The sequence below is a fragment of the Dermacentor silvarum genome, chromosome 2 (assembly GCF_013339745.2).
Source record: "Dermacentor silvarum isolate Dsil-2018 chromosome 2, BIME_Dsil_1.4, whole genome shotgun sequence".
Classification (NCBI taxonomy): domain Eukaryota; kingdom Metazoa; phylum Arthropoda; class Arachnida; order Ixodida; family Ixodidae; genus Dermacentor; species Dermacentor silvarum.
The window spans coordinates 119,656,288-119,669,810 of NC_051155.1; the positions used below are offsets into that span (position 1 = coordinate 119,656,288).

The following is a 13,523-nucleotide window of genomic DNA, read 5'->3' on the forward strand; positions in this document are numbered from 1 at the left end:
CTGGCTACAGCACCTGCTCTCATACGAACAGTTCTAGCGTAAGAACTTGTTAGTGAACACGGATCTGGTTAACTTTAATCGTGCGTTATCGTACCTTCTCGCCATTTCGTTATACAGTAACGAAACGGGAGGGTTACCTGAGCCACGATGCAGCCCCTCTTATGGCCATGTATATGCCATATGTCCCACGTAACTTGTGCCAATATGTTTACAAGTGCCACGTAGTGGGACAGAACCAAGGTAATGGTGTTTGCCGTCTCTTGGAGCAAGTCAGACTATTTATTGTATTTCGCCCAATTACAGAATGAGTTAAATATTAACGAACTTCATAAAATCCTATATTCAGAGCAAAAGCATCAATGAGAAACTTCTCAACCACCCTGAAAGATTCCCGATCCAGCTTTCAGTAACGCGGCATTCTTTTTTTTTTTTGTATTTCGCGGACTTCCTTTCAGGCTTGGAAAGAAAACTTTTATGTAGACTGTATTTATCAGTTGATTAATAAATAATAATCAATTACGTAATTAGCCTAAATACAGAAAATAGTCTCACTTTCTCCAACTGACAGCAAACAACATTATTGACCCTTTTAGCGGAGCAGTTTGCTCTAGAGGAACGAGATGGCGCTTTCGGCGGCGCGCCATACGTTGCCTCAGCGAATGCGCACGAATACGAAACCATTACTACTTCTGCCTTGCTACTGTGCGATCAGCTGTCGGAAATGCAACTGGGTGTTCGCAAATACACTGCGACCAATTCGTGCTGCAAAATGTGTAACGATAAAGGGAAGACGTGTGCGGTAGTTCGCTGCAAAAATAGTGATTCGCATATTTACGAAGTGAATCAACCTGTGTCGCCGCTGCTACATAAGGACTGTCTGTGTTGCCGCCCTTCGCAATGCACAGCTTTCCTGGATGATAAAAAAAAGCCGGCAGATTCCACGCCCTGTAGGAATCTATGTAATGCGAAGCAGTGTGCGGGGAGCCTACCTAATTAACGAAACGACTTCACTTAAAACCCAGCACCAAGACGTAGGCGGCTGATTCATGACGTACATGAGACGCATGTCATGACATTCATGTCATGAGTCCTCAGGAGTCCCTTTAGATACACCTCGAGCCTTAGGGTGAAAGCCTTAGTCATACTCGTGACTGACTTCTACCACAATATTTTAGTGTTTCCTTCACTTAGTACGCACGTCCAAACCCATTTCATTGTTTTTTAGTGTTAATGTTTTTTCGCTGAGTCATTGTCATTTTTGCTCAGTCATGGTCATGACTATGACTTCTACCACCATCCTTTAGTGTTTCCTTCACTTAGAACCGACGTCCGAACCCATTTCATTGATGTTTGAATGTTAATGTTTTTTTGCTCATTCATTGACGTTTTTCCTGAGTCATGCTCATGACTATGACTTCTACCACCATCCTTTCGTGTTTCCTTCACTTAGTAGCCACGTCAGAACCCATTTCAGTTGCTTTTGAGTGTTAATCTTTTTGATGACTCATTGTCATTTTTGCTGAGTCATGCTCATGACTATGACTTCGACCAACAACCTTAGCCTTTTCCTTCACTTGGTAGTCCATCCGAACCCATTCCAGTGGTTTTTGAGTGTTAATATTTTTTCGCTGAGTCATTGTCATTTTTGCTGAGTCACGCTCATGACTATGATTTATACCATCTTCATTGAGTGTTTCCTTCACTTAGTGTCCACGTCCGAATCCATTCCAGTGGTTTTTGAGTGTTCATCTTTTTTCGCTAAGTCATTGTCATTTTTGCTGAGTCATGCTCATGACTATGGCTTCTAGCAGTATCCTGTAGTGTTTCCTTCACTTAGTACCCATGTCAGAACACATTTCGGTGGCTTTTGAGTGTTAATCTTTTTCGCTGGGTCATTTTCATGACCTACATCACACGCATGTCATGACATTTATGTCATGACCTATCAATCATGTTCTTCATACACTCCTGTCATACTATACCAATTTTGGTACCTATCAAGTTAACGAAACGAGCATGAGAGCACCAAGACGTAGGCGGCTGTTTCATGACCTACATGACAAGCATGTCATGAAATTCATGTCATGACATATCATTTATATTCGTCATATACTCTTGTCATAGTATACCAATTTTGGTACATACCAAGTTAACGAAACGACCATGAGAGCACAAAGTCGTAGGCGGTTAGATAGATAGATAGATAGATAGATAGATAGATAGATAGATAGATAGATAGATAGATAGATAGATAGATAGATAGATAGATAGATAGATAGATAGATAGATAGATAGATAGATAGATAGATAGATAGATAGATAGATAGATAGATAGATAGATAGATAGATAGATAGATAGATAGATAGATAGATAGATAGATAGATAGATAGATAGATAGACACTGTTAAAGTAGCAAATGTTCGCCAAGAAATGCTTCGCATTTAAAAGGTAATTCATCCGCCAGCGCTGTATAGCTAACCTCCAAAGAAAGGACTTCTACGGAACGTCGGCACCTAAGAGTGAGTACCGCTCGTTATAAAAGGAAGTAGCGCCGCTTATTGGCATTGTAAGTCTCTCGCCCGTTATCTACACATATCCACCCCTACTCGCACGCAAACTTACGCCCACCCTATCGCCAACGTATCAATAATAAGTGAATGGGCGCACACTTGAATGAATGTGCCGAAGCATGAGTGACGGCTACTACACCGACAAGAAATGGATGTTGGAAGCTGAACGTTTCGTAACAGCCCACAGAGTAAGCGAGGGACTAGCGATAATACGTCTTTGCTGCAAGCTACCGCAAAGTGCAGAACATTTAGATTCTAAGCTTTGTGCGCAGCAAGAACAAATATATCCAAGCAGAGCACACCCGCGAGCGATTAGGTAAACGATCAGGTAGTGGCCGCACCGAGGATTAACCGAGGAACTTTAGAGTCAGAAACATAAGCCGCTGCTTCAAAATGTTTGCCAAATAAATAACGAATATCACACTGATCCCGATTTAATTCATGAGCGGAAGGTTGGGACAGCTTGGAATACATTTCCAGCCCCGTTTTTAGTACAAGCACCGTATACGCTGCTCGCGCCATTTGGACAAGGCGTAATGAGCTCTGAAAGCACTTACATGTCCTCTAAAGCTGTGGCCAAAGCTTCGCGTCGTGCACACAGTCACCGTCTACGATATGCGTCGAAACGGAGGTTTTCTGCGCTGCACCGGGGTCACGCGCTTGCATTGTAAACGTGGAGGCAACGGAGGCAGCTGAGGCAAGCAATGGACGCATCACCACGTGATCAAACATGGCAGCGCTCACGGGAGAGCCGCGAAAAGGATCAATACCTTGGTCCTGTATAGCTATACGTGGTACTTCAATAAAACTTGCTCTTGGTGCTTGCGTATTGATATAATTGCCGCCAAAAATAACGCTTAGCTTTTGTGTGCCTGGTTTTTGCAGACATTATGGCACACAGTGCGTGGCACTTGCACATCTTAAAATTTTGGCCTAAGTTACGTTGAACACATACACCCCCCCCCCCCCCTCCTTTCGTAAAGCAGAACGCTCACCCTCTCAGCGCTCTACCTCGACTCAAGAAAGTGGATCACATCGTCGCCCCTCGACAGAAGCGGTCACTGAGATTCATTGACACTCCACGGCAGTTCTCAAGAAGCGTAGTGTCTTCTGCAGTCGAGGCGCGGCGCTGCGCTCAAGTGGCGTACAGTGGAGGAACAGCTTCCGGTTGAGTATCGTTTGAGAATGCGGGGGCTTAGTGCAGTTACCGGTCCTGAAGTTGAGCAGCATGTCTGCGAGGAGCATGAAGTCGGAGAAGAGCGAGTAGAGCGCCCAGTCAAAGCCCGTCGTCGGGAAGAAACCCAGGTGCAGAGGGACCAGCACCAGGTTCATGAGGAGCAGGAGCACGATGAAGCCGTCCCACCACTTCCTGCACGGCACACGACGGGTGGACGAGATTGTTCGCCGGACCAACAAATAAACCACTCAATCACAAGGTTAGGTAATCGGTTAATTGGCTCGCCGCGAATCGCTTAGGCAGGTCGATAAGTTTGTGAACCGGCCTAAATGAGTAAGTTTTCTTTGTCAAACGTTGGCTCCGTGATTATGCTGTGGTGTAAAAGATGGAAAGGAGTATAGAAAATAATAATAATAATAATAATAATAATAATAATAATAATAATAATAATAAGAAGAAGAAGAAGAAGAAGAAGAAGAAGAAGAAGAAGAAGAAGAGGAAGAAGAAGAAGAAGAAGAAGAAGAAGAAGAAGAAGAAGAAGAAGAAGAAGAAGAAGAAGAAGAAGAAGAAGAAGAATGGATATTTTATTTGAACTCAATAACAGGGTGTTTCACTTAACTTGGGCCAAACTTTAAAAATATGCAAATGCTACGTAGCTGGACAGAACCAAGGTAAGGTTGTTTGCCGTCTCTTGGAGGCACTCAGATTATCTTTTGCAAATCAACTTCTCAACTATTATAATTAGATAAAAAGTGTCAATGAGAAAATTATAGATCAACATGAGAAACTCTCGATACAGCTTTCTGTTGCTCAATACGTGCTAGATAAAAGTGTTTGTTCCCGGGCATGAAAGTTGCCCGCGAATACACGCAAAGTCCCTCGAGTGGCCAGTCGCGCGGCAATTTTGCGTCTATTCGCGGGCAACCTTAAATTAAATCTCTTAACAATTTTCTAAACATAGTATTGTAGCTCGCATTTTATTACCTGAAGTCAATTATAATGTGTCGTTAGGAAGCCAATCTTAAGTTTTAAGTATATAACAAGACCTCGGCGATTCACCATAGTGATCGAGTGCGCACTACTGGCAACATGTGTCGGGGCAAAATAAATAAAATTTAGAATTAACAAATAAAATAAATAAAAAATACTGAAACTGGGCCAGTACGTATACTATATAAAGTAACGATTCCAGCTTCATGCTTTTTTTTCCGTATTCGTCAGTGAGTTCGAGTCACGCTCCGCCCATGATAAATACCACCGCTACCGGCTCGTGGTGAACGATGAACGATAGAGGTATGTAATCAAGCTACAGGAATCCGTGCATTGCATATGAGGCCTGGTTGCTCGTTCATTGCACAGCAAATATTTCGACTCTGGCAGCCTTGATAAGCATTTATCTATCGGCAGCATACGAAGGCATATTGGCTAGTTGCCTGCTCCTTCAGTGCAAACGACGTTCCGCATTCACTGAGTTGGCCGTGAGTTGCCCAGGCCAACATTCCCATGGCTTGGTTTAGTAAACCGAAAGCGGACGGGCGCACAGCCGCAGCTGAATAGACCGATTTCACAGAGTTTCACTATACGCCACCGCTGCCGCTAAGCGTGCCGGTATTATACCAGTACTTAGCGGGCTGAAGGGCAACTATGGTGATGTTATGGAGGAGGAGTTGCCGGCAGCTATGTTGTGTTTGTACCAGGACAAAGCCGCTTACCCCTCGAGATCCAAAGGCAGGGAGGTAAGAACAACACATTTCTACAACAGGAGGGGTCGAAGAAACGCTGCCTGCCCTTCCCAACTTGTTACTAAAATTCAGCTTTAAAAAATCCACAATGCTATCATTCTTCAAAATGGTGCATTGAATTCAAGTACAGCGGGAAATCGGCGGTATAACACTCATCATGGCGCCGGCAGTGTTCGGTTCCCACCGGAGGCATGTTGTGTTTTCTTAATCATTGATTTGCATTTACTGTAGTATTTCTTCACTTCAATCCCCTCCACCCCCCCCCCCAAAAAAAAAAAACAAAGTTCCTTTACATTAGGCTTTCCTGCGCTTCATTATGGCTGTTCCTCATAAAAATATCGAGCCCCTCAATCCCCTGAGTTTACTTTCTCAACCAACTGACATGTCGCGCATGGCGGCACGGTGTCCTGATGTGTTTACGTGCTCTGGCACCTTCCTCGTGAAAAGTGAAGATGTGCCTGCTCTCAATAAACTTAGTTGTGAGTGGCGCTCTTGCCTATCTTGTCGTTACTGCACATCATTTCGCGTCACCTCCCCCCCCCCCCCCCCCCCCCCGTTCTTAAACCAGATCTAGGAACCAACTATTCCGGTAACAAGTAGCGATACTATATACAGGGTGTTTCAGATAACACTTTCAAAATTTATTTAAGGTTGCCTGTGGCAGATAGCCCAAATCTAGTTAATGAGCTGGTCTACTCGAAGAGGCGGACATTACTTGCAAAACAAAATTGAAATGCATAATAGTAGATTAATTATGCCTAATAATAGACTAATTAACAAAAATTCACTAATTAAGTTTAAAACTAATTACCTGATGGCCCATATTGCAATTTACCGATTGTAGCCGTGGAGTTCGCAAGGCGGATCCACTTAGAATTAATTCTCAGAATGACACCAGTTTCGAGATATTAATTCCCGAACTTTGCAGAGAAATGCATTGGCGTTCCAGTTAATTTTGTGCTTCAATGCATAAAGCGACGTTTTGTTAAGAACTTGGCTGGAACGCCAATGCATTTCTCCGCAAAGTTCGGGTATTAATATCTCGAAACTGGTGTCATCCCGAGAATTAATTCTAAGTGGATCCGCCTGGCGAACTCCGCGGCTACAATTTGTAAATTGCAATATGGGCCATCAGGTAATTAGTTAAAAACTTAATTAGCGAATTTGTTAATTATTCGATATGCCTTTCAATTTCTTGTGCAAATAATGTCCGCCTCTTCGAGTAGACCAGCTCATGAACTAGAATTGTGCTATCTGCCACAGGCAACCTTTAAGAATTTTTGAAAGTGTTCGCTAAAACACCCTGTATGTGGACAGCCCCTGCGAGTGCGCAGACTACTACTGCTTGAGAAGAAGTGGCGTCGTTGACTGAGGCACGCATTCGAGGCGGAGGCGAGCTGACGCACCTGAACCTGGAGCGTGGATGCAGGATGCACCTGTGCGTCGTGTGCGCCTGCTTCTTGAAGTCCAGTCCCGAGTACTGCCTCCTCGACGCAGCAGTGAGCAGCTTCTTTATCGCGGACTTGATGGCGCGAAGTTGGGCTGCAGATCCGAGACCATTACATTGAAAACTATACGACTCTGTGCTAAGTTTTGGTGCGTCGATGTCATCGATCTCGTGTATTTCTTACTCACATTCAGACATTCGCGATACCTGCTGTCATTGGCGTTCAAGTTCATCTGGTCCATAGAAAAAGGATCTGTGTTCATTTTCTGCGGAAATGTACTGTTCCTGTGCGCTGCTGCTCTGCACGAGCATGCATGGTTGGTCAGACATCCGGGAAATTTGGCACGCGAGACGCCTTGCTACCTCGGTAGACGTCCGCTCAGCGCTGCGTAACTCAATGGACGTCGCAGTTAAAAAATATATCGAATCTCTCCAACAAACGTAGTTATCAGTTAGATTCGACTGCTACATGAAAACGACCCATTTGAGAACACTAGCTCTAGGTTCCTTGGAAGTTTGTTCATTTGAATGTGTAACCCAATAAGGTAATCAAAATACTCAGGAACCTATAGGGTTTTATTAAAACATAGCTAACATTTTTCTGTGGGTGTTGCCAAACGGATCATTTTCATATATCATGATTCATATATGAAAATGATCCGTTTGGCCGTTATAGCCATTGTTATAATTAGGATATGAGTATCCTAATTGATAACGACGGCAATTCGACAGATCTGGTTTTTCGAACGGCGACGTCCATTCAGTTACGCAGCGCTGAGCGGACGGTCTCTAATACAATACAATACAATACCGCCAAAGAAACTTCGAATGTTTTACGATGTAATGGAGACTCGACAGGAGTGTTTTGCAAACACAAGAAATATGGCTGTTCTTCAAAAGTCACGCCTCATTGACTTGGGTATAGTAATCACAAAAGCTTGTCCGAATGACACTGCTGCGGGGTGGGCAACCCCGTATCACAGCGACTCGCAAGAGCTGTAATATACACGGACAGGACGACATCTGTATGAAGATAACGCCTGCTTTCACTGATATTGCCACGGCTGTGCTGTCGCACCGGACTACGGAATGCTTGCACAAGCCTTATCGAAGGCTTTCTTTCTAGCTGAGCCTTGCATGAGGTTATGCGGCTCTCAAAAACAAGAAAATCACCATACGAGTCTACGTCAGCTCATGTTATCACCACTTACGTAGTATTCGAATCATGGCGCTCAATTTCCTCCTCTTATCTCTCGGCGCTGGGCCCTGTGATAATTTATCTGTTTCCTTTTTAGTTTATTTTTTCTCGTTTGAACAAAAAGGTGACACGCAGTTATGCTAAGTGCCAAAAGAAAAGCGCACTATTTTTTGTGTTCCCAAAGGTAAATCACTGTCGATGCGTGCACTAGCTATCGGCTATTAAGAATGATTGCGTCAACCTTTAAGTTGACAAGCCAACGAGATGCGTCTAATCTGCCATCTGTAAGTCACGTGTCAGCCACGTAAGAGTCATCAGGTCGCCCGGGAAACAGAAAAAGCAAGCATATCCAATGACGGGCTTATGAAGAAACAGTTCACTGAACCGTTGGCTTTCAACGCGAAATGCTACACAGGGCTGGTGTGTGTACCATTCACCCCTGCAGAACGCACGAGAAATGCGGGCAACATTTAATGATGCTCCTGTAGAATGCTTTGGAACGAAAAAGTGAGCATGAATTCCAATAAATATTTTCACCGCCCCCTCCTCCACATTTTTGAATCACTAAAGTACCATAGCGTTCCCACTAAACGTGCTTAAGCGAAAGTTGAAAGAAAAGATGTCCATACAGAAAAATAGCTGTATTAGTAAATTACGCTTCGGCAATAGCAAAACAGTCACCCTTACTGTGAGCACAGGCTTGGTAAGACGATAAAGGTGCATAAATGAAAGATGGGTCGCGACGCCGCTTTCAAGTTCCCGCACCGCCGCTAGCCGTCACGTCATTGATCTTGACAGCGCCTACTCGTGTATGGCTAATTGTAAAGAAGCGCTCGTTCGAAAGGTACAAATGACTCAACCCAGCAAGTTTCTGAGGATTTCCCTGCGGCAGCACAGTCCATATACGAGAAAATACTCTGAAATCCCCGACGTCGCACCGAGGCTGACGGGTTTTGGTGCGAGATTCGAGAGAATGAAAGTTCGGGCCTTGGTTTGCACCAGTAATAATCAACTGCTTTCACCCAAAACGAATAAAAATAGAGCCGCGGGTTTCAATGGTTGCAATGGCCACATTCTGATGGGGGCGCGGAATGTGGCCGCTGCGGCAGGGAATCACACTCATGACCACGCGTGTTCGGCAGCCATATATCGACGAGACAGCATATACACTCTAAAACATTTTACACCCTTAAGGGTGTTGGCTCGTTACATTGGGTAACACCCCAGCTGGTAACGCTTTCAAAAAGTTTAGCGTGCACGACAACGAGCTCCAACTATAGACGTGTGATGAGAAAAGGCGTGGTTGAAAACTGTGTAACAATTCTGACAGCCTTTGAGGCACAGAAATATCCGAGATGACAATTTGAGAGCTATAACTACGAAAGTTCATTTACCGCATTTTTCGTGTCGGCACTCGCAGCTACAATCATTTTTACATGCTAGAAAAAGTCGGCAAACAAGACGACGCAATCTAAGCTCGACCATAAACGCACACTAAAATGCCTGTTACAAGTATGAAAGAGCAGATGTGGATAAATATCGTAAATGTTTCATCATCGTCATCATCATAATCAGCAGCGCATCAGCAGCCTATTTATGTCCACTGTAGGACGACGACATCTCCCAGTGATCTCCAATTACCCTCGTCTTGCGCCAGCTCTTATCTGAAGACATGTAAAAGGAGAATTCGTTTTTCTCGGCAACCACTGCACCAAATGTGACGATGTTTGTTGTATTTACAAGAAAAACTTGAAATCTAGTGACAGGTTGTTTCGACTTTTTTATTTTGATCGTAAATTTTTATTAAAAATTGGCAAAATTGCGAATTTTAAGAAAACGAAGCTATCAAGTTTACAACTCTGTAACTCAGCAATGAAAAATGATATCACAATTATGTGAACTACATCTAACAGAACATCTAAAGCGGCCAAAATAGATATATTACATATGAATCGCAAAAAAATCAGTAATATGGAAATATAGCTTTTGCAGAACCTTCGTACACAACATAACACATTCACGTATGATATAAATTGACATATCGAGATTATCCGCTTTGAATGAGCTAATTGATGCCGTTTAGAGAAGCGCAATATCTGTTCTTGATGCTGAGCTATTAATGTGAAAACTTTGTGCTTTAATTTTTTTTAACTTTAGAATTTTTGAAAATTTTTAAAACAAAATTCCGGTCCTAAATCAAAATTCCGCTCGCAACAGTCACTAAAATTAACTTTCCCTTTCAAATCCAACAAATCTCATTAAAATTGGTCCAGGGGTTATCTCAGAAATGCGTTTCTGTGTTTTACATGTATTGTAATAGGCCACTTAAGTTAGGCCCGAGCTAAAGCTTCGAAGAAGCTTTAGCTCGGGCTCGAAGCTCGATGAAGCTTTAAGAAGATTTTACGTTTTATTGCGATAGCAATTATATGGACACTCCAAAGCAGATTTCTGCCGTCGCCGTCGCCGTCGCCGTCGCCGTGAGGTTCCGTATGACGTCAATGCAGATGAAATCGTCGCCACGCGCCGAACGCTGTATGTGCGAGTGAAAGGGCGCGAGGGACGCGCGCTTTCACGGGGAGTGAGCGCACGGCGGAGAACAAACGCGCGTTCTGCGCCGTGCTCCCTTAAAGGCTGCAGAAGTAGGCGTCTCTTTCCTCCTTTACAATCACCATATATGTAGAGCAAACGCGCCTTCTTCCGACGAGCGAAAGGCCTTGAGGGGGGGGGGGGGGGGGGAAGGAAGGCGACGTTTAGCTGCGGCACCAAGTGCCTATTTATATCAGAGGCTCCAGCAACAGTCACCAACGCCGCACGCATTTTGTGCGAACGCGGGCAAAACGGCGACGGCGTCGACCGTGTTGCCCGCGTGTTGCTGGTGCTGCTGCATGTCGAAATTTATACAGCTGATAAAGCTACTGTCATTACTCCGCATAGCTCTCTACAAATTTGCTATTGCAATTGATGCTTCGCCTTTCCGGTGAAACTGCGACAACTTTTTTTTCTTTTAAATGCAACTAACCTCGTCAGATTTGATGCGGTGGTCGAGAAAAACGAAATATCCTTTTATGTGTATTCAGATAGGAGCGCCCGAGCCTAAAGCTTCCTGTTAGGCCTGCAAATTAACACTTCCTATAATTTCGTCACGCGCCATCTAATTCTCTGCTGTATTCGACTGCGCCTCCCTGCTCTTGGCAGGCATTCTGTATATGTAAATCTAATATACCACCGATTATCTGCCCTACGCATCACATGACCTGCCCAGCTCCGTTCTTTAAAGGAAACCTTAGCTCGGGCCCAGCTCAGATGCCGCCTATTGTAATACTTGTCAAACGCAGAAAAGCTTTTCTGAGATAACTCCTGGACCGACTTTAATTAAATTTGTTGCATTTGAGAGAGAAAGTTAATTTCTAGTGACTGTTGCAAGCGGAATTTCGATTTAGGGCCCTGTATTTCTTTTACAAAGATGGGCAAACGTTGGTAAGTTTGAAAAAAGTAGAAGCAGGAATTTTAAAAATAGGTAAATCCGCACCAAGGACATACATTGCAGTTCCGTAAACTGCATACATTAGAACATCCAAAGCGGGAAAATTTGATACCATAATTTCAAATCTTACGTAAAAAGGTCTTGCAAAAATCCTACTCACATTTTAGTGGTGTATTTAACAGCTATGCATAACAATTTTGTCCGCTTTAGATGTACTATCAGATGCAATTTACAGAATTGTGATACCGTTTTTCATTGCTGAGTTGCAGAGATGTAGACTTGACACTTTCGGTTTCTGAAAATTTGAGATTTTCAACAATCTTTATAGAAAAAGCAACGGCCTAAACCAAATCTGCTTCCCACAGTCACTTATCAACTTTGTTTTTTGTATACAACAACCCTCATCAAATTTGGTGGTGTGGTTACCAAAAAAAAAAACGATTTCTCTTTTCCCATGTATTTAAATAGGAACCCCACGAGCTAAACCTTCCTCTTAATATCAACTAGAATACCCGCTACCCCTGTTTGCTTTCTAATCAACACCGCGGTTTTCCTGACTCTTAACGTTACGCCTAACATTTTTCGTTCTATTGCTCGTTGCGCAGTCACTAATTTCTTTTCCGGCTTCTTTGTTAACCTCCACGTTTCTGTTCCATACGATACCAGTAGAAATAAAAATTACGCCACATTACAATGCTAGGTTATCGAAATGTCGAAACAGCCTCCTACTGGTTTCGACCACGACGCGCTTCCACTGCAGGCCACGGAGGCAATCAGCGATGTTGATATTCGATGTGCGAAGCAGTGAAAGTGACGTAGACACATAGAATTCACGTCACGCAGCCAAGTTGGCTGTATTTGAGAAAATGTGGCCTTTTTTCGCCGTCAAACGTCACGGCACGTGACTTCTGACAGCCTATATAGAATTGCTGTTTCAGCCGTGTGCTCAAGCTGAGATTGTACGCGATATAGTTTGTCACTACGCCTCCGTGAAGAGCCCAACCCTTATCTACAATCACGGTCACGGCTGGATTTCAGCGCAGCCGTTCCCCAACGGAGCTGGAGGCATACTCCACCATATCGCGCCCTTTATCGTGTCTGAAAGCTTGCTTCGTCTCACCACTAGTGACTTCATTGACTGAACCATTACTTAACTACAACGACCTTAATACGAGAGAATACTTTGACATCTATGGCGTCATAATGGCGTATGGGCTCTGGGGCACCGGCGCGATATTGAAAAAAAAATTAAAAGTCTGGCCTTCATTTTCTGTTCTACTAATCACCATCTTACCGTGAAATTACCAAAAATAGAGTTTTTTAAGAAATACTTTATCAGTGTAAACTGATAAAGCGTTTCTCTTAAGTGTCCTGTTAAAGGATACTTGACGGAGGGTTACTATAGCGATAAACACTTGAAAAATGTGGAAGACACGAAGACAGACACAACAAAAGAACCAAGACGACCTGAAATAGATTAACTGCACGTATCGCCGCTAAAGCTAAAACAAAACTATAGGATTGAGCGAGAAGCACGACTTCGTCGAGTGCACCTTTTGAGTGATATAGAATATATCGTCTTGCGGTAAACACTGCATTTACCAGACGGGTAAGTGGACGGCAATGACTGATTTAAGTAAGAGGCCCTGATTTCTTTTCTTCTTAAGAATGCACGCACTGGGCTGCACTTCTTGCCTCATGCAATTGAGAGGCGTTGTTTTGAGGAACTAAGATTGCTTACGAACACTTCAGTGGGAATGGCCGTTTGAGTGGAAGGCGCGTTCGATACACGGTCGAATCTGGTTATAATGAGCAGACATATGCGCCAAAAAAATGATAGAGTAATTCAGTATACCCAAACTCGCCTATAACAAACGTACACGAACTCATGTTATTCGTTCGTT

At 43.6% G+C, this 13,523-nt stretch overlaps 1 protein-coding gene across 1 annotated transcript; it reads right to left on the reverse strand.

Annotated features, from left to right (window-relative positions):
- Positions 1-3,639: 3,639 nt before the first annotated feature.
- On the reverse strand, positions 3,640-7,135 carry LOC119440318 (potassium/sodium hyperpolarization-activated cyclic nucleotide-gated channel 1-like). Its single transcript, XM_049662866.1, has 3 exons — positions 7,126-7,135; positions 6,897-7,032; positions 3,640-3,940 (listed from the first exon to the last, which is right to left on the reverse strand). Exons 1-3 carry the CDS (start codon positions 7,133-7,135, stop codon positions 3,640-3,642), a joined length of 447 nt encoding a protein of 148 aa, XP_049518823.1.
- Positions 7,136-13,523: the final 6,388 nt, after the last annotated feature.